We start from the raw sequence: 26,261 nt of genomic DNA on the forward strand, positions 1-26,261 counted from the left end.
AATATTATATAAGGATTTTAGATAGATAGATAGATAGATAGATAGATAGATAGATAGATAGATAGATAGATAGATAGATAGATAGATAGATGCTTTATTATTGTCATTGTATGTATATACACAGTATACCCATAGAACAAAATTCACATAATGCTTAAAGACCAGGCCTATCACACATAGAGGAAGTCCTCAGAGAAGGGCAGCATATAAATCCAATAAATAATAACAATCCTAAAAACATGCCCCACCTGCCATAAATTCCCCATCCTAACCACCCAAACATCCACCGAACAGACCACGTAATACAGTCCAACAGCTCATTGATGGTGACCCTTTAGTTCATTGTTAAGTGCAATTATAGCTCTGGGATAAAAACTGTTCAGAAAATGTGTGGTCTGAGTTTTAATTGTTCTGTGTGTTCTGTCAGAAGGCAACAGTCCAAAAAGATTGTAAGCAGGATGAGAAGAGTCTCTGAGAGTGCGAAGATATTGTCGAGGGCTGGCAGCTGAAGCCCAATGATATTCTGTACAGTTTTAATGATTCTCTGTAGAGCTTTTTTGTCTGCTACAGAGGTGCTCGCATAGCATGTAAGAATGCCATATGTCAGGACACACTCAATGGTGCTGCAATAGTAGGACAGCAATCGATGCTGAGATAGCTTTATCTTCCTGAGCATTCTCATGAAATACAGCCTCTTCTGTGCCTTCTTCACAAGCATGGTTAACATTTATAGTCCATGAGAGGTCCTCTGAGATATAAATATCCAGAAATTTAAAACTACCAACCCCCTCCATCTCCTCACTATTTATGTGCAATGGTAAATGTACATCTCTCTTCTTCCTGAAGTCAATTATCAGTTCTTTAGGGGGTTTTTGGTGTTAAGTGTAAGATTATTTTCTTTACACTACAATGTCAGCCCTTATTCTTAATTTTATTTAATTTATTTAATTTATTTGACTTATATGCTGCCCAATCCCAAAGGGACTCAGGGCGGCTTACAGCAATAAAATAATAATACAATAAAGTCAAATATAAATATAAAACAGTAAAAAACAATAAAACTCCAATTAAGCGATCAATAAAAAATCCTAAACAAAAACTATACAATCATACACATATACACACCTAGCAAATGACAATTCAGCCGTGACTAGGTTAACTCGCAGGCCTGCTAGCAGAGCCAGATCTTCAGGGACTTTCAGAAGGCCAGTAGGGTGGGGGTAGTTGGTTCCAAAGGGCTGGAGCAGCCACAGAGAAGGCCTCCCACACGGACCCACCAACCTGCACTGCTTAATCGATGGGACCAGGAGAAGGCCAACCCTGTGGGATCTGATTGATCTCTGGGAAGTATATGGCAGGAAATGGTCCCGTAAATAGTCTGGTACAGTGGTACCTCTACTTAAGAACTTAATTCATTCCATGACCAGGTTCTTAAGTAGAAACATTCTTAAGTAGAAGCAATTTTTCCCATAGGAATCAATTTAAAAGCAAATAATGTGTGCAAACCCATTAGGAAAGAAATAAAAGCTCGGAATTTGGGTGGGAGGAGGAGGAGGGAGAAGAGGAGGACAGTCACTGCCGAAGGAAGAAGGTGAGGCAAGGGGAATCAAAAAAATCCAAAAAATAATTTGATATCAGAGAAGATGGTTTATGACTTTCCTCCTCATAAGAGAATTTAAATAATATATATTATATTATTTGTTTATTGTTATAGTTAATATTGTTTATTGTACTTAAATAAGTAATTAATTAATATTATGATTATAATTTATTATTATTTTTGTCTGAATGTGTTTTGTTTAGTCGTTTTGTTTTATTTTTTGTTTATTTTCTTTTTGTTACGTTTTGTAAATGTGTATCTATATATTTTAAACCAATAAAAAATTTTCCAAAAAAAAAATCCAAAACCTTAAGGCTTAAAAAAAAAGAGGGACTCTGAGACGATGAAGAGGAGCATACGTCAGAGAGAGAAACCCAGGGGGAATGGCAGGAAACTGGCCGGGCCTTCATGCTGCTCTCAAATTTCCTGGAAAATTTTTCCAGGCTTGGGTTCTTAAGTAGAAAATGGTTCTAAAGAAGAAGCAAAAAAAATCTTGAACACTCGGTTCTTATCTAGAAAAGTTCTTAAGTAGAGGCATTCTTACGTAGAGCTACCACTGTACTTCCTTTCTATAAGTAGACTCTTTGTTCCTTGTTAACAGGAGAAGTTCCTGAGGATTGGAGAATGGCCAGTGTTGTGCCTATTCACAAGAAGGGCAGTAGAGAAGAAGCTGGTAACTACAGGCCAGTTAGCTTGACATCAGTTGTAGTTAAAATGATGGAGACTCTACTCAAAAAGAGGATAAATCAGCACCTAAAAAACAATAACTTATTGGACCCAAATCAGCATGGCTTTACTGAAGGCAAATCATGTCAAACTAATCTCATTGATTTCTTTGACTATGTCACAAAGGTGTTGGATGAAGGTGGTGCCGTGGATATTGCCTACCTGGACTTCAGCAAAGCCTTTGATACGGTTCCACATAAAGAGCTGATAGATAAATTAGTGAAGATTGGACTTAATCCCTGGATAGTTCAATGGATTTGCAGCTGGCTGAAGCATAGACATCAGAGAGTTATTGTTAATGGCGAGTATTCCGAGCAGAGTCAGGTTACAAGCGGTGTGCCACAAGGATCTGTTCTGGGTCCTATTCTTTTTAATATATTTGTGAGTGACATAGGGGAAGGTTTGGTAGGGAAGGTTTGCCTATTTGCCGATGACTCTAAAGTGTGCAATAGGGTTGATATTCCTGGAGGCGTCTGTAATTTGGTAAATGATTTAGCTTTACTAGATAAATGGTCTAAGCAATGGAAACTGCAGTTTAATGTTTCCAAATGTAAAATAATGCACTTGGGGAAAAGGAATCCTCAATCTGAGTATTGTATTGGCAGTTCAGTGTTGGCAAATACTTCAAAAGAAAAGGATTTAGGGGTAGTGATTTCTGACAGTCTCAAAATGGGTGAACAGTGCAGTCAGGTGGTAGGGAAAGCAAGTAGGTTGCTTGGCTGCATAGCTAGAGGTATAACAAGCAGGAAGAGGGAGATTATGATCCCACTATATAGAATGCTGGTGAGACCACATTTGGAATACTGTGTTCAGTTCTGGAGACCTCACCTACAAAAAGATATTGACAAAATTGAACGGGTCCAAAGACGGGCTACAAGAATGGTGGAAGGTCTTAAGCATAAAACGTATCAGGAAAGACTTAATGAACTCAATCTGTATAGTCTGGAGGACAGAAGGAAAAAGGGGGACATGATCGAAACATTTAAATATATTAAAGGGTTAAACAAGGTCCAGGAGGGAAGTGTTTTTAATAGGAAAGTGAACACAAGAACAAGGGGACACAATCTGAAGTTAGTTGGGGGAAAGATCAAAAGCAACATGAGAAAATATTATTTTACTGAAAGAGTAGTAGATCCTTGGAACAAACTTCCAGCAGATGTGGTAGATAAATCCACAGTAACTGAATTTAAACATGCCTGGGATAAACATATATCCATCCTAAGATAAAATACAGAAAATAGTATAAGGGCAGACTAGATGGACCATGAGGTCTTTTTCTGCCGTCAGACTTCTATGTTTCTATGTTTCTATGTTTCTATTAATGAACTCTACCATTGTAAGTTCTATAAGCAAAACATCCCATATATGCCCAATAGGCATATACTGTATCTTTTTAATCTAATTTAATATTTATTCATCTGGGTATATAAAATAATACATTTCATGAAGCTCCTAATTTTACTAAGTATTTCTTCAACAGTTAATGTGAAGTAAATGCAAAGAGATACATTGCACTAGATGTAAATAATATTCCAACTCTGACGCCGCCATTTATAGTCTACTAAATTTGTTCGTTCTAAAGTAAGACCAAATTGATCCTAATGATTGCATCATTCTCTATGTCCTGAATGAATTCTTTATTCTTCCCTCTTATTTTATTCTTATCATTTTAGATATGAACAAAATTGTTCATGCTGTACCTTTATATCTGTACTGAACTTATAACCCACAACAAAACTATTTTTATTCTTAAAGCTTGAAGTTTAATGGTATTTTGTTTATGATATACTATTTAGTGACAGAGATATATGAAGGAAATCAAGCTGGAGTAAAGTTTTCTGTGGGCTAAGCAAAAGAGTACGATTGTTTCTCTTTTATTTTTCCAGACTGAATTCATGCCAAGCCCAGTTTTTCAGACCATAAAACATGCTTTAGGCTCCCCAGGTTATCCCAGAGTATCAAAAAGCACAGACTGAAGCTAAATGAATGGCAGAATGAAAGTTTATAACATAGAACAGTTGCTGTAAAAAGCAAAAGGAAATGGGTTCATCTAAAGAAATCCCTATAGAGAAAGAGCACAAACTCAGATGAAAGAAGTGAGGAGAAAATAGGAGGTGGAAGGAAAAAAATAGAGAAAGGAAGGAAAAAATACACTGAATTAAAAACAATATTCAGGAATGACTTTTGAGCCAGAGAGGAGGGAAACGGGGCTTTAGGAAGAAAAAGAAACAATAATAATAAAGAACAAAAAGGAGAGAAACTGTGAGTAATTAACTCAATGAGGAATATCTAGTATACAATAGGGAGGGACAAAGGGAAGAAGTAAGGAAGGAAGGAAGGAAGGAAGGAAGGAAGGAAGGAAGGAGGGAGGGAAGAGGAGGGGAAGAAGGAATCATAAATAGGTGCATTTCTAAACCAGTGACGTCCACAGAGGGCATCAAAAAAGAAAATATATGGTGTCTTCAGTATAAGCAAAGCTCTGTCCATTTTTGTGCAATACACATGCACTGCTACAACTATCATATTGACTATTTTGCTCGCCCATGCACATGCCATGGTCCAAAACTAGTTTTCCATTCTAATCAATGTAGACGGTTAATATGAAAGAATGTAGCATGGTTAAAGAAACACTCACAAATGTACATAGTAAAAGCATTACTATGGGCAAAAGAGAAATTTAAAAATAACCAAAGGCCATAGAAGGAGCACACAGTCTGATGTAGTCTAAATATTTTGGATTGTGAATCATTCTGGTACAGGCTGATGGAACTTAAAAATATCTGAAGGACTAGAAATATAACAACTTATAAAATAGTGGAAAAAAGGAAAACTGATTTAAAGGTATTCAGAAAAGAATGGAGCATAAAGTCTATAAGGGTAAGTAATGCTTGTACTTTATCTCACAAAATCATTTCCTAATAATATCCTATTTTCTTTCTTTGTCTTCAGAAGATTGACTTCATCTCCTCCACAGACCATGACCAAAATAGCCTTAAAGTCTTATTAGTTGTATTAATATAAAAATGGAAAAGGTGCAAAAAAGGGCAACAAGAATGATAAAGGAAATGGAGCACCTCCCTTATGATACCAGGTTGCAATGCCTTGGTCTCTTCAGCCTTGAAAGACGGCGTTTAAAGGGTGACTTGATCAAAGTGTATAAAATCATGCATGGGATAGAAAAGGTGGATAGAGAAAAATTATTTTCTCTATCACACAATACTAGGGCAAGAGGGGACTCCCTAAAGCTCATGGGTAAGAAAGTGAGGACAAATCAAGGGAAATATTTCTTCACCCAGAGGGTCGTTGGTTTATGAAATTCACTTCCAGAAGAGGTCGTGACAGCTGTCAGCCTTGATAGCTGCAAGGCAGGATTAGACAGATTCATGGATGGCAAATGTATTGGTGGTTATTAAAACGGATGTCCATGTGCCGCCTCTATGTTGGTTGAGGCAGGCAGGATTCCCTTCAGTACCATTTGTTGGGGGTCAAGGGAGGGTCTTGCCTTTTCTTTCTTCTCAAGATCCCCATGGACAATTGGTGGGCCACTGTGTGACACAGAATGCTGGACTTAATGGGCTTTGGCCGATTCAGCATGGCTCTTATGTTCTTATGCTTTTTTTCTTTAATCTTATCTCACCATAACTCAAGGTCTCTAAAATTTAGAATGCTTTGTCATTCATTATGTTGAAGTGAGGTTAGTTGATCTGTGACAGTTTTGGTCAGGGGAACACATGATGTAGATCAGTGATGGCGAACCTGTGGCACGGGTGGCACAGATGGCACGCAGAGCCATATCTGCTGGCATGCAAGCCATTGCCCTAGCTCAGATCCAGCATGCATTTGTATGCTGGCTGGTTGACAGAGGCTCTGGGAAGGCATCTTTGGCTTCCAGAAAGCCTCTGGCAGGATGGTGGAGGATTTTTTTTATCCTCCCCTGGTTCCAGGAAAGCCTTTGGAGCCTGAGGAAGGCGAAACACAAGCCTACTGGGCCCACCAGAAGTTGGGAAACAGGCTGTTTCTGGCCTCCAGTGGGCCTCTGGGGGGCAGGGGAAGTTGTTTTTGCCCTCCCCAGGCATTGAATTATGAGTGTGGGCACTCACGTATACACGATAGCGCACACACACGCTCTTTAGGCACCCAAGGAAAAAAAGGTTCACCATCACTGATCAAGATGCAGTATAAACAAAGGTATGCTTTGCAAGTGAATGGGAACTGTGTACACGACTCCTATTCTCCATTCAATAACCAGTCAGTTGTCTTTTTCCCCCCCAAGTACATGCACACTCCATTAGTACTCATTTTCCTGAGTTTCTTTTACAGCTAAAAACAACCTTGTGTTTCTAATCCTATTTTATCTCACATTTAAAAAGAGAGATGATCTTCAGATTTTAACCATTTTACTCGTGGAAGAATAATAAGCGTGTTTGAATTAATCCACCTTAACACAGTTCTGAAATTATATTTATCTTAAAATGTAGCAATTCCACCATCCATCAATGCACTCTCCAATGAATATCGGCACTGAATCTCTCTCACTTGTGGTTTATTTACCAATTTGCTTTATTTGTCAGTTTCCATCACTCTTCCAAGAAGTGATATGTTGCCCACCAGCTAGTCAATTTCGGCACATTCTAATATAGTACCATCCTGGTTCTACAATGTGGCAAGGTCTGTTTCCTACTTCTCTGTAATTATTTCTGCCTTGGAGCTTTTCCAAATTTGTTTATTTCATATCATTTTAATTTGGAAGACGCTTAAATTATCTCTGAGACCACCTTCTCCCACATGAATCCCAGCGCCTGGTGAGGTCCCACAGAGTTGGCCTTCTCAGGGTCCCGTCAGCCAGACAATGTCAGCTGGCGAGGCCTAGGGGAAGAGCCTTCTCTGTGGGGGGCCCGGCCCTCTGGAACCAGCTCCCCCCAGAGATTCGCACCGCCCCCATCCTCCTTGCTTTCTGAAAAAGTTTGAAGACTCATCTTTGCTGCCAGGCCTGGGGTCATTAGATCTTCCCTCCCTCCCCGACCAACAAATGTGCCTAGAATAAATTGTTGATTGAATGAATGTTAACTGAATCTTTTAATTTTTAGGATGATTTTAAGGTTTTTTTAAATTATTATTAATTAGATCAAATTGTTTTATTGTGTATTCCTTGTTTGTTGTGAGCTGCCTTGAGTCCACGGAGACGGGCGGCATACAAATCCAATAAATAAATAAATAAGATATAGGAGGAGGGGCAGACAAAATAACTAATTTAGAGAAAGCAGATAGGTGGGAAAAAATACTTGTTGCAGTTCTCAGATTGGTGAACTCTGGTGACAAATTGGAAAAAATAATAACAAAACTAGAGGGGAAAACCAGATACTTTGCCAGATGATACCACTCAGAACAGACATAAGAGTGGCACGATATGGATCAATAAGGCAGTAAGTTTAACACTTGTGTTATCTTGTAGAGTTTGAAGGACTCTAATTCAGTGGTAGGAAGGAGCCCTACAAAAGAAATTCTCAGGGAAACTTATTCCCACTTCTTGGTATCAATCAACTTTTATTGCAGAAATTTATCAATGGGGTTTCTAGTATATGACACTGGTCAAGAGAAAATCACAGGAAGTACTGGATGGGTGGGGATCCAATAATGCACAGATCAAAAATAATAACAATATACTTATTCCGAAACAATAACAGAAAATAAAATATTATCTGTAATATGAAAAATAACCTAATTCTAAATTATCCATTTCATGATTTACATAAAGTATACTATGGAGACTTTGACTTGTCCTGAATTCTGGGATGACTGTAAGATTCAATAACTTTGCAAATTAAAATAAATGGAACTTTATTTACATATTCCGTGTCTGTAGATATCCATCTTAAACCATTTGACTCCAATTAGTCATTACTATCTTTTCCATAGATCAAGCTTGAACCAATCCAAGATTATTGGCAGCTTGAAGGGAGAGGGAGGAATTGAGATAGTCCTCAACTTATGACCACAATTGAGCCCAAAATTTGTTGTTAAGTGAGTTTTGCCCTATTTTACAACCTTTCTGGTCTCAGTTGTTAAATGAATCACTGTAGTTGGTAATTTAGTAATGTGGTTGTTAAGCAAAACCAATGGGGAAGCCAGATTCACTTATCAGAAGGTTGCAAAAGGGGGTCACGTGACCTTGGGACACTTGCAACAGTCATAAATACTAATAGGTGTGATAAGCATTTGAATTTTAATCACACAATCATGTGGATACCGTAAAGGTCCTAACTGTGAAAAATGATTGTAACTGGTCATAAGTCACTTTTTTAAGTGACCTTGAAAAGAAGGGACTTTTTATCATCTATAATGGATGTGTGATATAGCAAAGAAATATTGGATTAGGATTATCTTAATACAGAAAATTCTTAAAGTGAATATAGAAAGAAAACCAGTGACTTCTTTTGGGTTTAATGGAACCAGATCTGGGGGGCCGGGGGGGATTGGAATTCTGATGTTATATATGTTGACAAGCAGCAAGACTATGAACAGAAATGGAAAGCCGCCTCGATCCTCACAATGAATGAATGGCTACAAAAACTGATGGTGTTAGCAGAAATGGCTAAACTGACTGCTTTGATCAAAGAAAAAAAATACAAATGCTTTCCTTTCTACTTGGAAACCTCTTCTGGATTTTGCGCTTGAGGTGGGAAAAAATGAAACTTTGATTTGGAGTTTTACCGATTAATATATATTTGTTGTTATAGAAATGGCTAGTTTCTATTTATTATGAAAAAGTAAAAAGTTGAGGGTAGAACTTAATGCTTATTTTACTTCACCGAAGGAATCAGAAGTCAATGCCTTCTCTCTCTCTCTCTCTTTCCCCCATTATCCGCTTCCCTTTTTCCTTCCTAATTTCTCGAATATTTGTTTTGGTATTCTTTTTCTATGTCATATTTATTTATTTTATTTTATTAATTTCATTTTTCAGTCAAGTATAGGATAGTAGTTTATATAAACATAACATAGATAGTAATGATAACAAAAGACAATAGGACAGGGAAAGTAGGGACAATGGTGCGCTTATGCATTAATTATAAATTAATAAAACCACGAATAAATAAAGCATTTTTTCAGCGCCGTTGTAACTTCGAACGGTCACTAAACGAACGGTTGCAAGGACCACCTTTACTTTGTTTTTTCCAGTTTCTAAAAACCGTGGAAATGAATCCACACTATGATGTAAAAGATGACGCTATTGACAAAGGAAAACGACCATCCTTCCATAGGCTGAGCAGCACAAGGCAAAGTATCCCAGGTATCAGAGGCTACCCTTCATTTCTCTCCACGGGTCGCTCCCGCTCCCTTGTTAGAAAGGCGAGATCCGGGGGAGGCGACGTAGAGCGATTGTACAAAGGCGAAAGGGGAGTCTCACTCCGCTGATAGGAAAGATACAGGAAAATAAACGGGAGGGCGTTTGCATTGCCTGCACGGGAGCTCACCTCAGCCATGATTGCAGGCAGAGAGCGATAGGCAGCCGCGGCGCCCGAGGAGGAAGAAGAAAGAGAGCGGAGTCCCCTCACTGGCTGAGCCCGGCTGAAAGCCTGAAATCTCCCAGCTGGGTCTCCGCAGCTGTGTACGCGGCCGCGCTCTCGTCTCTTAGCAACCTCCCCTCCCTCTCTTCTTTTCTTCCAGCGCCCCCTAGCGGGTCGTCTCAGGAATGGTTTACGCTCGGTTTCTAAGCAAGCAAGCAGGAAGGCGGGGAAAAGGAAAGGCGACGGTAGGCCGCTTTTTCTCCAGCAGGGATGGAGCGGCGCGTTGTTGCTCACGTGCACCTACCCCGTTTTAGGATTTTTCCTCATTTTTCTTTGCTTCTTGCTCCATGCTCGAACCCGCCGTTTGCCTTTCTAGTGCGGCGCGCCGCCCCTCGGATTGGGGAAGAGGGGTGTTTAATAAAAACGCTCGAATCAAACACAAAAGGCGCCTCAGAATGAAAGACAGAGAGAGAGAGGAAGGAAGAGAAAGGGAAAGGAAAGAAAGAAATTATTGCTTTATTTCCACGGTTTCCAGGCGGAGAGGGTTCCGATCCTGCAAGTTCCTCCCTTATAAATGCGGAGAGACACGCAAGCGGCATATCCGTGCAAAATTAAAGTGCCTGATTCACATCGATTCAGCACCAAACCTTGGAACAAACCTTTAGATCCAGCCACAATAAGATCGTATGATTGTATTAATTGGTTTTTTAAATTGTTCTTATATTGTTTTTTAAATGTTGTACGCCGTCCAGAGTCCTTCGGGAGTTGGGCGGCATATAAATTTAATTTAAAATAAATAAGTGGCACTATTACAATAACCATCAGGTTAGAGGCTTCATTGGCCATTTCCCAGATATAAACAATGAAATCCACAAAACTTCATCCTAATTTCATCTACATATAAATCACTTGCAGGAGGAAATTACAGTATTCCCTTGTTAGCTATATTATAATAAAGACATGCACTAGGTGGCACTATGCAACCATTAAATGATAGCAATATTTAACTTTTACCTTTTTTCCCCTTGCTGTTTCTTACTAAAATCATCCCAGATGCATATAATTTTCTTTATATAAATTGGTCTACATCTTATTATTTTGGTGGTTGTTTAATCTGTGCATCTTTATGTAGACAAAGCTGCAAAGTGATGGCAAGATGGGAGGTCTGTATTATAACATGATCATGGGTGTTTTCAGGAGAAGAATTCCCAGTTTTGCCTGCTGAAGGTATTCTTCTATTGTAATTTCTTTAATAATTTGTGTATGTGCAGTGGGAGCAGAAACAGAAAAAAAGTAATTAAAAAGGGCAACAAGTAGAAGGCATCATCAGGAATCTTATGATCTAAGTATTGTCCACAAGATCATATGCTGCAACGTCCTGCCTGTCGGCGACTACTTCAGCTTCAACCACAACAACAGAAGAACACACAACAGATTTAAACTTAATATTAACCACTCCAAAATTGACTGTAAAAAATATGACTTCAGTAACTGAGTTGTCAAAACATGGAGCTCATTACCAGACTCCATAGTGTCATCCCCAAACCCCCAACACTTTACCCTTAGATTATCTACGGTTGACCTATCCAGATTCCTAAGAGGTCAGTAAGGGGCGAGTACAATTGCACTAGAGTGCCTTCCATCCCCTGTCCTATTGCTCTCCTATATCTCTTCTTCTATTCTTTCATTGATATGTTCTATTACTATATCTTCTTTTCTATTATTTCTTAGATATATTTTACTATGAGTATCTCCTCTATAACCTTCATCATGTATTTTACTATGGGTATATATATATATATATATATATATATATATATATATATATATATATATATATATATACACACACACACACACACACATACACACACACACACACACACTAAAACCCTCATTGTGTATTGGACAAAATAAATAAATAAATAAATAAAAATATCTATATGCATCTTTACAAATATCTTCAGATTATGCAAATTTAGAAACTTAGGATAACTTTATTGTACACTAATCGGCATACATTAATATGAAATTTTGTTGTATACAGCTCTCAAAGAGTCACCATTTCCAATATATATTACATAAACATGACAAAATAAATAAATCAAAATGATGCATATACTTGCATATATTACATGACACAGAGAAACAACGTGGCAAAGATACCACTTTATTTCTAAAAGAATTGTTTCACTGAAGGGAAAGGTGCCCCACCGTGAAATCAAATAAATAGAATCCATTTAAGCTTTTGAAGGGAAAGAATGTAACATAAATAAATATTGTCTCATTGTAAGGAAAAAGTCAGTCTTGGGAGAGCCTTCAGTAGCAACATAGCCAATTTAGTTCCACTGGACTGCTTATTCAAAGGGAAAACTATTAAAAGGATTTACAAAATATTACAGCAGTTCCTCTGAATCTGCAGGATGGACAATTTCAATCTGAGTTTGCCATTGTTCCTCCATTCTCTCCAGTGGATATAGACCAGTATTCCTTGAAACCCATGAAGGACAAACACAGAAAGGCAATTAAGGAGAGGTGGTCACTGATAGGACCAAAACTTTTTGCACATCTTCATTGACCCACTGGATGGAACACTAGTCAATTTTTCAGCAGCATCATAGAAGTTCAGGTGGCAAAAATACTGGCTTTCAAAAAGCACCCAAGGTTCTTTCTAGAACAAGAGTCTGTGAAAGGGGGTGGAAAGCTGGAGTTTTAGTGAACAAATAATTGTTTATGCAAATTTACTATGTATGAAATTCTATATATAGAGTGATATGCTGTATATATTTGGCTGTACAGTATTCCTAAGCTTGGAGCTGAAGAGTCAATTGGAGTCTGAAAAATTAGTTGTTTTGAAATATTTGGATTGTATTCATATTAATAGTCGGTTAATAGTTGGAGAGGGGCGGCATACAAATCTAATAAATTATTATTATTATTATTATTATTATTATTATCGCTGTTGTTGTTTTCTTCTCAGCTGCCAATTGTTTGTTTTGATTTGGGGGGGGGGCATTTATTATTGTTGTTAGTTATCCAGAGTCATAGATTCATAGCCCTAGGAGCTGAATAAATAAATATTGTTGAAATCAAGCAGAGCTTTTACTGTAAGAAAATGAAAACACTGGAATAGTTCACATCTTATTCCAAAGCCCAGACACTGTAAGGAAAATTTTAATGCTGCAACTAGTAATTATCCTCAGCTTCTCCATCTTCTCCTGATTGGTATTCTTCAGTAGCCAACAAGAAAACATGAAAAAAATGTATTTATTACTCTGTTGTTCCCTTCCTTATTCCATCTTCACTGCATTTTCTCTTTCTAGTGAAGAAAAATAGTAGGCAATCAACATTGACTGGGAAGGGTGATACTGCTATCCTTGGAATAAATGAAAAGGATTGGGACAGGAGAAAATGGCAGGCAGTAAATTCTCTGTGTCTCTGGGCCAAACTACGGCCCGGGGGCCACATACGGCCCGCTGAGGCCATTTATCTGGCCCGTGGGTCTTTTCCAAGGCCACACTGGAAAAGCAGTGAGAACATCCCCCTCAATCTTATCTCACCCAAGGTAAAGTAAGGCTTGCCGAAAGCCGAGGTGGGCACAATGCACACACTCGCCTCCTCCTCCTCTTTGAGTTGCTAGCTCCCGTTTTCTGAATGGGGATTGAATGGGAGTCCGGAGTTGGAGGGTGGAGGCTTGTCCTCCACGGGGAGAGGAGAGGGAGGGTGAAAGAGGGAAAAGAGAGAGAGAGGAGAGAAAGAAAGAAAAGGGAAAGAGAAGGGGAAAAGAGCGAGGGAAAGGAGTGGAGAGGAAGGAGGGAGGGAGGGAAGGGAGGGAGGGAAGGAAGGAGGAAGGGGGGAAAAGAGAGGGAGAGAGAAAGAGAGGGAGGGAGGAAGAGAGATAGCAAGAGAGTGAGAAAGACAGAGCAAGAGACAGAAAGAAACCAAGAGAGAGAGCAAGAGAGAGAGAGAGAAAGAATGAGTGAGAGAGAGAGAAATAAGGTATGTGCAGTGTGCATAGGAATCTGTTCACAGGTTTTTTTATAGTCCGGCCCTCCAACAGTCCGAGGGACAGTGAACTGGCCCCCTGTGTAAAAAGTTTGGGGACCCCTGCTTCTGGACTATAGAAAGGCAGAAATCTGCAGTCTGGATGTGGTGGGACTTCCCCCATCCATGAGAAATCATCCCATAAATCCAAAGGAAGCCCTGAAAAGTTGCCTTTGCAACATTTCCTGCCAATGTGATAATAACTGGCTTAGCTCTTCATGAAGCATCAGGCAGTAGAGAGTGACACAGCTGTCATATAGAGGAGGCCAGTAAAAAAAAAAAGCAAAGCCATCAAAGTCAAAAGTCTTCCAGCTGATAGTTAGATCGTAATTATAACACAAAGATACTGTATATGTTTGTACTATAATTTTATCTTTTTTAAGAATAATCTCTCAGGTGGTTTCGCCCATGGCGCAAAATATGTCACCACTCCAGGGAACCTATTAGCTCCCCATGCCGTTGCAGTTAATTAAGCCAGCTGCATGCAAACTATGGCCTTATGCACATGTAACTTGTGTGTGTGTGTGTTTTCTTCTGTTCAGTCATGTCTGATTCTCATAGACTTTGTCAGTCAGAACCATTCCACCGAGTGCTGCCCCTATTCACAGAGCTGCTCACAGGAACATCTAATCCCCCATCAGTCCTTACCTTGAAGTCTCGATCTGCAATTATTTTTAAAAGGGTTCTTTATGACATGATATAATGTTCTCCCATCTGCATCTATACAAGGTAAATTATGTTTGGTTTTTATAATAAGGGTTTTTAGTTGTTTTATTAAATTGGATTGTTACATGTTGTTTTTTATCATTGTTGTTAGCCACCCCGAGTCTGTGGAGAGGGGCGGCATACAAATCCAATAAATAATAATAATAAAATAATAATAAATTAAACATTTCTCTGGACAAGAGAACAAGAGGATTAAAACAAATACTTCATTCTATTTCCTTTTCTACAAGACTTGATAAAACACATTAATCCTCTACACCAGTGTTTCCCAACCTTGGCAACTTGAAGATATTTGGACTTTAACTCCCAGAATTCCCCAGCCAGCATTCGCACATAGTCCCATGGCCACGCAATGCCCTGAGTCTTCAGGGGAGGCAGGAAACAGGAGAAATTGATTGAATTCTTCTGGACACCAAAAACTTGGTTGGCTGCCAACTTGGAGAGCTTTTAAAGCAGCTAAATAAAGCCATGGAGAATCAAGCTATGAATGAGCATTGGTCATTCCTCCTCAATATTATCCTTACACTGTGCTCCTGAAGAAGATCCCGGCCCCAAAGAATTTGATTAGTTAATGAGAACAAAAGGTCGGGGCTGATCCCCAGGACTTTTTGTTGTTTTCTCGACTTTCCCTTCCCCCAAGAACTGGAACCTGTGTGCAACCAACATAGCATCTTCGGCTTTCTCAACAGGCAACTGTTGAGGCCAAGTATAAAAGAGAGAGAAATCTTGACAAAGTAATTTGCATGTTGCACAGCCTGTTTTCAAAAATAAGAGAACCCACGAGGAGCAAACTCCGGAAAGTTGCTGCTTTGCCGCTTCCTCGCCTGTTGCACAACCGGCGAGATTTAAGGGCGTCCACCATCCGCTCTCTTCCTCCCCCGCGTCCTGTCCCAACTCGGGAAGCGTGTCTGCTAAGAACCCGCTAGTCTTTTCTCCTCCGCGCTCGAACTCGGCAACAAAAGCAAAGCCCGAAAAAGCTAGCAATCGTCGCTGGGGTTTGGAAGACGCGCCTTCCACCTTAAGATCTGGCTGGGACTTTGCAGAAAGTTGGAGCCCGCCGTTGTTGGGTGGAGAGAGTTTTTCGAAGAGAGATTTTTTTTAAAAAGCCCATCTCCAGGAAATGAGTAAACTCGAGGGGGGGGGAATCGTAGTAACGCTACCCTAGCAGCTCAAAGGATGCTCAAGGGAAGGAGGAAGTGCTTCAGAGGGAGGTTTTGACCGCAGTCGGCACGAAAAGTCTGAAAGAAACCTGGTTGGAGGAAAAAAGCAGACAAAGCCTTCTCGGTCGGTCGTTTAATCAAGTAAAACGTTTGTTGCAGGACGCAGTAAGTATACAGCCAATACTGACTCCTCTGCTGCAAAAACCCCCAAGCTTTTCATTTAAGATAGTTTTTTTCCCCCTTTTCTGTCGGACGTCTGGCTTTGTCTCTGAAAATGCAAGCTACAAAGTGGAGCCAATGATGGTCGTCCTGGTTTTCGACGCAAAAGATAAGAGTCACTTTTGCGCTTCCCCACTTCCCTCCCTTCCGCTCGCAGCCCTCGAACGTCGCTAAACGAAGACGGGGGGGAGGGGGACAGACGGGCGAACGCCCTTCTTAGAGCCGGTTGGGGATCGTTCTGCATTGGGGGGGGGGAGGTTTGAAATTTGCCCCGGGTTTTTTCCACAGTCCCAAAAAAGGACCGGCAAAACGCATTGTGGAACGAGTTGCAGGATAGGAAACGGAAGAGGAAAGGCCCTTCAAATTTTAGGGCGGGGGGGAGATAAGGTAGTTTTTTAAAAAAATAAATGATCTCCCAAACTGCGTTTTCTTCCTTCTAGGCACTTGCCTTTTTCAACTTGCTGATGGATAGCGAAAACTTTTTTAATAGACCATATTCTGATTATCCAGTTATGTGCCCCTCTCACGAGTCTCTTCAAGCTTTCTCTTTCTGTTCATACAAGTGCTTTGGGGGCCTTTTTGCTGTTGTTATTAAACTGCTAAATTGTCCACAATTTATTTTAGTCTTCTCCCGAGCCAAATAATTCCAGGCTAGTTTAGAGCAACATGCAAATTATCAAGAAGCATTAAGAGCGAAAACAAATCAATCCTAATAAAAACACAAGGCTATCTTTCTACCAGCGCCTTGAGAGTAAGTCCTCAGAAGCTATAAGGATGAGATGAGTATGAAAGGAACTGAAAAAAGGAGACAATTAAGTTTATAACTTAAAAGCAAAGGGCCTTTTCCCAGAGATTTTAAAATAAGCAGAATAATAAAAAACAAAATAATAAAAATAAAATAAAAAAATAAGTTAATTTATTCTTATTTTGCACAGCCCCACCCCCAAAAAAATCTTTTCTCAAGAGAAAATGAGAATTGTGTTGTATCCACTTTCATTTGCTTAGATAGAATTGTTAAAATGTATAATTTAGTAATAAACAGAAAAATAAATAAAATGTGCTTTAAATCAGGACTTAAGCATTGACTGTGTAGCATTCCCCCCATTACAAACTCAATTTTATTATATTCTAGCTTGACGTAACTATTATATACACTGTTTCCATATCTGACACCATATTTTCTTCTTATTAGCTCAGGGGCGTCAAACTCACCGGGTCACATAGGGACTTTTTCTCTCTGTTAAACCGGTGATAGGTGTGGCCAGCGCCAGCCCGTAGGCCAGCAGTTTGACAGCCCTGTTTAGCTAAAAATTCTATGAGTTCTAATCTAACTTAGTTTTAAGTGCCTGGCCTGTAACTATGTTTTATTAAATAAGAGCCGGGGTGGCGCAGCAGGTAGAGTGCTGTACTGCAGGCCACTGAAGCTGACTGTAGATCTGAAGGTCAGCAGTTCAAATCTCATCACCGGCTCAAGGTTGACTCAGCCTTCCATCCTTCCGAGGTGGGTAAAATGAGGGCTCAGATTGTGGGGGCAATATGCTGGCTCTGTTAAAAAGTGCTATTGCTAACATGTTGTAAGCCGCCCTGAGTCTAAGGAGAAGGGCGGCATAAAAAAATCAAATAAATAAATAAATAAATACTTGTCCCTCAAAATATACCGTTCATGGATATGCTTACCTAGCAGTATGTGCCATATATAGGACTAAATTGATAGATAAATGTAATTCTAAATGTATTACTCCTCTATAATTCAAAATACAGTTCTTTTAAATGAGGTTAAACAAATTCATGAAGTCTAGTTTCATTACGGAAGCTACATGGAACCTCTATTGCAGTGATGCCGAACTTTTTTTTCCTCGGGTGTCGAAAGAGCATGCGTGTGCACTATCATGCATGCATGAGTGCCCACGCCGATAATTCAATGCCTGGGGAGGGCAAAAACAGCTTCTGCCACCCCACAGGCCCTCCAGACGTCAGAAATGGCCTTTTTCCCAACTTCTGGTAGGTCCAGTAATCTAATGTTTTACCCTCCCCAGGCTGCAAAGGCTTCCCTGGAGCCGGGGAGGGTAAAACGCCCTCCCCCATCCCCCCAGAGTCTGCCTGGAAGACAAAAATGCCCCCCCCAGCCTTTGTATGAACCAAAATCAGCTGGCTGGCACACATGCATGTTCGGGCTGAGCTAGGGCAACGGCTCGCGTGCCAGCAGATATGGCTCCCTGTGGCACCTGTGCTATAGGTTTGCCATCACTGCTCTCTTGAATGCCACATAGAATTAGGCAGCTTGGAATAATGTACTCAGAATGGCCAATGATCATAGGCTATGGAAACTATGATCCAAAATGCAATAAAAGTTACATGTGATCTTCCTCTTTCAAAACATCTGCTTGTAGGCTTTTCAGTGGTATTTGGGTGGTACTGTGGGAAAAGTGCTAGAATAGATTTTAGCTTAGATACAGCCAGGAATGTCAATCTAGTAGCCCATGGGCCAAATGTGTCACACACGGGCCACACCCATCCCAGCTCCACGAAGGGAAAAATGTCACAAAACATCACGTGATGGGAATGTAATGTAATATTACAAGTTGACACCCGTGACATAAACTAAAGTTAGAATTAGTAGCCAATAAGCCCTGTGTTCTCATAGATCCAATTTGGAGCATCTAGTCTGAGACTCAACACACACACACACACAAAAGGCAGATAATTTTTACTGTGATTTTTTTTTTAGTGAAAGATCTTCATTAAAATGCTATAAGGGTAGAAACAGGCTCAAAAGTCTGCAAGGCAAAGTTCACCTATTCAAAAATTTAATATACCCAGCTCTCCTCCCCAAACGTCCCAGTGATATTAGCCTGTCGTGGATATCGTTCCCTACAGCCAATTAATTTTTTAAAAACCCTGTTATCATCAAATGGAAAAGATTGCCTGCTCCTTGCTAAGCTCTATGAACTAATGTCTTGCCATTGACAATGCTGGTTTGGCTATTCAGATTTGAAGTCCAAGATACTCCAGAGGCCCACAAGTTGGATGACTTAAAATTGATTATTTATTCATTATTCGAAACTTGCTTGCTCTGATAAAGATAGGTTAAATACATTTCAATAAATTTGCCCTTGGTTATATGATACATGTATTTTCAGACTGTCCTTAGTTTGTTTCCAGTGTGTTGGGTTGATTAATTAAATATTTTTAAGGAGCAGCTAATCTGGAGGAAAGCTGCTTTAAATCCTAACTTCAACAAATTTTCTTTTTGGCATCTTATTTTTCTCCTTAGATTTTTAATAGCTAACAGTTTTCAGAAAGTAAATATTACAATTTGAGAATCTTAGGTAGGGAGTTGGCACATTCTGGATAAATTTTGGACAGGAATATGGCTGTGTAAATTTTTGCTTGGTTCGTGCTGCTAGAAACTGTTTAAAAATCAAAACTGCTTGCTTTTTTGGTTTTTCAGAAAGATGTAGGATGTGAGAAAAATAGGCAAAAATGGAGCAGTGTTCAGAAAAATGGGTAAGCTAGAAAAAGAATTCTCTGAGAACAAGGAACAGCAATAAATTTGTCAATAAGAGGTCCTTGGTGCTCTCTGAGCTTGGTTGTTTTCTTGTAGATGTTTCATTAAATGGTTATGGTGCTCCAACTATTGTGGGATTGCACCAAAGAATGCCTATTATTGGTACTACCTTTGTTTTCTTTTGCCATGGTCATTTCAATTTTTTTTGCAGGTCTTTGTATTTTCTCATTTTTTCAAGTTCTTAGTCTTCAATTTTGCTGTCTCCAGATATTCCCATATACCCATATACAGTGGTACCTCTACTTAAGAATGCCTCTACTTAAGAACCTTTCTAGATAAGAACCAGGTGTTCAAGATTTTTTTGCCTCTTTTTAAGAACCATTTTCTACTTAAGAACCCGAGCCCAGGAAATTTGAGAGCAGAATGAAGGCCCAGCCAGTTTCCTGCCATTCCCCCTTTAATCCCGACCATCTCGGGCTTTTCTGGACTGCCAGAGGAGCCTTTCCGTGGCATTTAAGGAGGCTTTGGCAGTCCAGAGCAAATGAAGCATTTTCCTTTCTCTGGGCACTTGGAGAGGGAATAAACCTCTGCCAGCAGGCAGGGAAAAGAAGTGCTCCCTTCGCTCTGGGCAGCTGTCACCACCATGAAGGAAAGACGCCAGCTACAAAGCGAGCGAGTGAGAGGAGAGGGAAGCCCTTCAGCATGGGAAGAAGGAGGCAGCAGGTAGCAGCAGCAGCAGCCAGTGTATGGGAGGCAGTGTATGAGAGGCAGCCTCGCGCCGGGTGTATTGGAGGCGTGTACTCTTCCTCGCCGCCTAAGTCCCTCTTTTTTTAAAAAAAAAAAGCCTTAAAGTTTTGGATTTTTTTTTGCCTCACCTCACCTTCTTCCTTCACCTTAGAAACATAGAAACATAGAAGTCTGACGGCAGAAAAAGACCTCATGGTCCATCTAGTCTGCCCTTATACTATTTTCTGTATTTTATCTTAGGATGGATATATGTTTATCCCAGGCATGTTTAAATTCAGTTACTGTGGATTTATCTACCACGTCTGCTGGAAGTTTGTTCCAAGGATCTACTACTCTTTCAGTAAAATAATATTTTCTCATGTTGCTTTTGATCTTTCCCCCAACTAACTTCAGATTGTGTCCCCTTGTTCTTGTGTTCACTTTCCTATTAAAAACACTTCCCTCCTGAACCTTATTTAACCCTTTAATATATTTAAATGTTTTGACCATGTCCCCTTTTCCTTCTGTCCTCCAGACTATACAGATTGAGTTCATTAAGTCTTTCCTGATACGTTTTATGCTTAAGACCTTCCACCATTCTTGTAGCCCGTCTTTGGACCCGTTCAATTTTGTCAATATCTTTTTGTAGGTGAGGTCTCCAGAACTGAACACAGTACTCCAAATGTGGTCTCACCAGCGCTCTATATAAGGGGATCATAATCTCCCTCTTCCTGCTTGTTATACCTCTAGCTATGCAGCCAAGCATCCTACTTGCTTTCCCTACCGCCTGACTGCACTGTTCACCCATTTTGAGACTGTCAGAAATCACTACCCCTAAATCCTTTTCTTTTGAAGTATTTGCCAACACTGAACTGCCAATACAATACTCAGATTGAGGATTCCTTTTCCCCAAGTGCATTATTCTTCCTCCTCCTCCTCCCATCCAAATTCTGAGCTTTTATTTCTTACTTAATAGGTATGCACGCATTATTTGCTTTTACATTGATTCCTACGGGAAAAATTGCTGCTTCTTAAGAACGTTTCTACTTAAAAACCTGGTCATGGAACGAATTAAGTTCTTAAGTAGAGGTACCATTGTACATTATCCAGATTTTTTTTTGTCTTTCTTATCAACAGTTATTAGGTCTGGGGTGTTATGGACCGTAGTTTGTTGATTTGAATTCTAAAGTCCCAGAGCACTTCAGCGTCTTCATTTTCTATTACTTTCTCTAATTTATGGTTCCATCGGTTCTTGCTTGTAGGTAAATAGTATTTTCTGTAGATCTTTCAGTGCAGCACTGTTCCTACTTTTGTCATGTTGTTGTTTGTAGTCAGTCTCTGCAATATTCTTGCAGCAGCTAACTAAGTGGTACAGTATTTCTTCAGCTTCTTTCCAGAGAGGCAACACTTGCTGCTATCTGTTGCTGTCTTCTTAATTTTTATTTATTTAATTTATTTGTCAATAAGTGCAAGGAAGCAGAACACATGAAAAATGGTACAAATAAATGAATATAATATGTTATGTTATATGTTAAAGGGTTAAATAAGGTTCAGGAGGGAAGTGTTTTTAATAGGAAAGTGAACACAAGAACAAGGGGGCACAATCTGAAGTTAGTTGGGGGAAAGATCAAAAGCAACATGAGAAAATATAATTTTACTGAAAGAGCAGTAGATCTTTGGAACAAACTTCCAGCAGATGTGGTTGGTAAATCCACAGTAACTGAATTTAAACATGCCTGGGATAAACATATATCCATCCTAAGATAAAATACAAGAAATAGTATAAGGGCAGACTAGATGGACCATGAGGTCTTTCTCTGCCGTCGATCTTCTATGTTTCTATGTTTCTATAACGAAGCAAAACATAGCCATAAACACATGAGTACATACAAACAGTAGGACAGGGATGGTAGGCATGCTGATGTGCTTATGCACATCCCCTCAGGGGCCTCTTAAGAAACATGTAAGGTCCATGGTAGACAGTTTAAGGCAGTGATGGTGAACCTTTTTTCCCTTGGGTGTTGAAAGAGCATGCGCGTGCGCTATCACGTATGCACGAGTGCCTACACCCATAACTCAATGCCTGGGGAGGGTGAAAACAGCTTTCCCTGCCCACGAAAGGCTCATGTTTCACCTTCCCCAGGCTCCAAAGGCTTCAGCTGGCCAGCAGACACATGAACGTTGGAACTGAGCTAGGGCAACAGCTCATGTGCCAGCAATATGGCTTTGCATGCCATCTGTGGCACCTGTGCCATAGGTTCGCCATCACTGAGATAGGGGGACGTGCCACCTGAAAACACTTTCATTTAAAAGGCTTTCAATGCCGTTCCCAGGGCTGCTCCTGGAATCGGGCTCCGACTAAGGCAGCCAAGCTGCAGGGGCTTGCTAGAAAGCTTGGAAGCATGTTTACAAAAGGGCAAGTCCAGGAAGACCGATGTGTTGCCTGAAAACAGAAAGAAATGGGCTGTAGTCCACAAATTTTATATCATAATAAATGTTCTAGTTTTCAGGCTACCACAAGACAGATGTTTTGCTGTGGAAGACTAAAAATACAAACCAGTGCTTATTTCAACATATTAAATGAATCTTATAGAATCTTTTCTTGTGCTGAAATATTAAGATACAAGCATTATACTATATTCAGTTACCCATTCATAAATTGGTAACTGAACAAATATTTCAGTGGAGTAACTCTTCATCAGTGACAAATGTTTTTGCTTGAATAAGTATATAGTGTGACTGTAATTACATCAACTAAGTCAATGAAAAACAATCCAATTGGCAAGTTCTTGTGTATGTGTTTATTTATTTATTTATTTATTTATTGATTGATTGATTGATTGATTGATTGATTGGATTTGTATGCCGCCCCTCTCCAGAGACTCAGGGCGGCTAACAGCGACAATAAAACAGTGTACAATAGTAATTTGGTATTGATTAAAAATCTATTAATATAAAAACTAAACATACATACATACATACATACCATGCATAGAATTGTAAAGGCCTAGGGGGAAATTCCCCCATGCCTGGCGGCAGAGGTGGGTTTTAAGTTGTTTACGAAAGGCAAGGAGGGTGGGGGCAGTTCTAATCTCTGGGGGGAGTTGGTTCCAGAGGGCCGGGGCCGCCACAGAGAAGGCTCTTCCCCTGGGTCCCGCCAGGCGACATTGCTTAGTTGACGGGACCCGGAGAAGATCCACTCTGTGGGACCTAACTGGTCGCTGGGATTCGTGCAGCAGAAGGCGGTCCCTGAGGTAATCGGGTCCGGTGCCATGAAGGGCTTTATAGGTCATAACCAACACTTTGAATTGTGACCGGAAACTGATCGGCAACCAATGCAGACTGCAGAGTGTTGGTGTAACATGGGCATATTTGGGAAAGCCCATGATTGCTCTCGCAGCTGCATTCTGCACGATCTGAAGTTTCCGAACATTTTTCAAAGGTAGCCCCATGTAGAGAGCGTTACAGTAGTCAAGCCTCGAGGTGATGAGGGCATGAGTGACCGTGAGCATTGACTCCCGGTCCAAGTAGGGTCGCAACTGGTGCACAAGGCGAACCTGGGCAAACGTCCCCCTCGCCACAGCTGAAAGATGTTTCTCTAATGTGAGCTGTGGATCGAGGAGGACGCCCAAGTTGCGAACCTTAAATCAACCATATATTTGGTTCACACCAATATTAGTTAGTCTCTGAATATATTATATTTAAAGATGTAAAAGCCCAGGGGGGAAAAATAAGAAGGACTGGGAAACAGTTTAACTCCAGCCCTAAAATTTACCAGAGTTCCATATCACTAGAAAATCATAAGGGCAATAAGATTAGTACAGTAATATATCATACATTGTATATGTTGCTCCAAACAAAACAAGCCTAGGGTGAATTTGGTTCTTGTCAGAATTGTGAGATATAGCTTTGATAAAGGAGGAGCCATTCTGAATTTTTCTGGAAAAGAAAAAGGAAATCCCACAGGTTTCTGTGGCATTTATATTTCACATACCAAAGGACGAACCTTTCCAAAACTTAAATCATCTGTGCTGAAAGGAATAGTCAATTCTGGCCATGTGATTAACCTTGCTGACCCTGAACTATTGAAAGCAGGAAGTTCCTTGTTTAATAATTGGTAAAAACATTTTGGTGCATGGCAAAAACTATTTCCTCTTTTCACATTGATGTGAAATCATCATGTAATACCTATTTATTCTTAATTAATTCTTAGATTAATTATTCTTAAATAATTAATGCCTACCAAAAAATGGAGAAAAGGAGGGTAATCTCTCAGTCTGTGTCACTAAGTTTATAATTTGAAAACTAAAAATTTTGTATAACAGGTCAAGGATAGTGTTTTCCTCTATTCTATGCCTCTTAGACCCACAGCTGAAGTCTAGTACCACATTTTTTAAAAGTTCAGAGCTTAGAAATGAAATATGGAAAGAAATGAAATGTGGAAATGGAAAGATCCTTTTATTCTTATATCTCTGCAAATTCCTTGAGAGAAAGTCACAGACACTGGTTACAGCAACATGCTTTGTCACCAGGTTTTTTTAAAAAAAGATTATTTACCATGCGTTTGTATAATCTCATATTTTGATGAAGAAATAATACTACATAAAGGTAATAAATTTATTAAAATGCCTGTTTCGAAATTTGGGGATATCCAACTGTTATTACAACACTGGGACGTATATAGAAACTTAAGAAATTGACAGCAGAAAAAGACCTCATGGCCCTTCTAGTCTGCCCTTATACTATTTCCTGTATTTTATCTTAGGATGGATATATGTTTATCCCAGGCATGTTTAAATTCAGTTACTGTGGATATACCAACCATGTCTGCTACTCTTTCAATAAAATAATATTTTCTTACGTTGCTTCTGATCTTCCCCCCAACTAACCTCAGATTGTGCCCCCTTGTTCTTTTGTTCACTTTCCTATTAAAACACCTCCCTCCTGAACCTTATTTAACCTTGCAACATATTTAAATGTTTCAATCATTTTCCCCCTTTCCCTTCTATCCTCCAGTTTATACAGACTGGGTTCATTAACTGTTTCCTGATAGTTTTATGCTTAAGACCTTCCACCATTTTTGTAGCCCATCTTTGGACACGTTCAATTTTATCAATATCTTTTTGTAGGTGAGATCTCCAGAACTGAACACCATATTCCAAATGTGGTCTCACCAGCGCTCTATACAGCGGGATCACAGTCTCCCTCTTCCTGCTTGTTATAGCTCTAGCTATGCAGCCAAGCATTCTACTTGCTTTCCCTACTACCTGACTGCACTGTTCACCCATTCTGAGACTGTCAGAAATCACTACCCCTAAACTCTTCTAAAGTTTTTGCTAACTTTTGCTAAGTACCATCCTCTCTCTTTTGGTCTACACTGAGAAGGGGGAATGGTCAGTGGCCTAAATTCCTTCTTTCCATTCTTAAAAATCTATTCCTCAAGGGAAAAGATGAAGAGAAAGCAGGAATTAGAAAACAAGCCTCATTTTATCCTCATCTCTTACAATCCTCAAGCTGTCTTTAATGCCTAATCAGAGATGGAAATGAGCTGATGCAACTTTTCCTTTACTTGCCTTCTTCAGTTTGCAAACATCTCTTTGTAGAGACTGCCCTTCCAGATCCAATTTTATTTAATGGGAGGAGGGACTTTATGGAACTGCTGCCCACACTTCTGATTCAGTGCTTCTTTTTCCACTCTTCGACAGTCAAGTTTTTTTAAAGTGTGTGTGTGTAGAGGGGGAATCTTCCATTTCTGTTTACTTAACACCCGGTTTATTGCTACTAAAATCTTAATTAAATAGTGGATAGAAATTTAGTTCAAGATAATGAAAAAATATGTCTGAAAAGAAAAATTCCCTTTAATGGCTAATTTCAGTGTGATTTTTTTGAGTTTGAAGATTATATATATATATTTAAATGATTTTTATTTACATATAAACAATTAAACAAATAAACAATAACAACTTACAGTATATTGAGTACAATACAGACAAAAAATTAAAAGACGCGAATGTAGTATAGTAGTCCCTCGCTATACCGCGCTTCAC

General features: G+C 39.6%; 3 protein-coding genes across 3 annotated transcripts in view; 2 read left to right on the top strand and 1 right to left on the bottom strand.

Moving 5' to 3' along the window:
* Nucleotides 1-9,950, bottom strand: part of CFAP58 (cilia and flagella associated protein 58) — a 79,339-nt gene extending 69,389 nt beyond the window's left edge. Inside the window, exon 1 of the mRNA XM_070752803.1 lies at nt 9,799-9,950. Within this exon, the coding sequence (XP_070608904.1) occupies nt 9,799-9,807 (9 nt within the window). The 5' untranslated portion in view covers nt 9,808-9,950. The remainder of the gene's footprint in view (nt 1-9,798) is intronic.
* COL17A1 (collagen type XVII alpha 1 chain) overlaps nt 8,111-26,261 on the top strand; it is a 250,351-nt gene continuing 232,200 nt past the window's right edge. Inside the window, exon 1 of the mRNA XM_070752786.1 lies at nt 8,111-8,114. The gene's annotated coding sequence lies outside the window, so the exon portion shown is untranslated. The remainder of the gene's footprint in view (nt 8,115-26,261) is intronic.
* Nucleotides 14,935-26,261, top strand: part of ITPRIP (inositol 1,4,5-trisphosphate receptor interacting protein) — a 29,072-nt gene continuing 17,745 nt past the window's right edge. Inside the window, exon 1 of the mRNA XM_070752806.1 lies at nt 14,935-15,926. The gene's annotated coding sequence lies outside the window, so the exon portion shown is untranslated. The remainder of the gene's footprint in view (nt 15,927-26,261) is intronic.

This window comes from Erythrolamprus reginae, chromosome 5 (genome assembly GCF_031021105.1).
Source record: "Erythrolamprus reginae isolate rEryReg1 chromosome 5, rEryReg1.hap1, whole genome shotgun sequence".
Taxonomy (NCBI): Eukaryota; Metazoa; Chordata; class Lepidosauria; order Squamata; family Dipsadidae; genus Erythrolamprus; species Erythrolamprus reginae.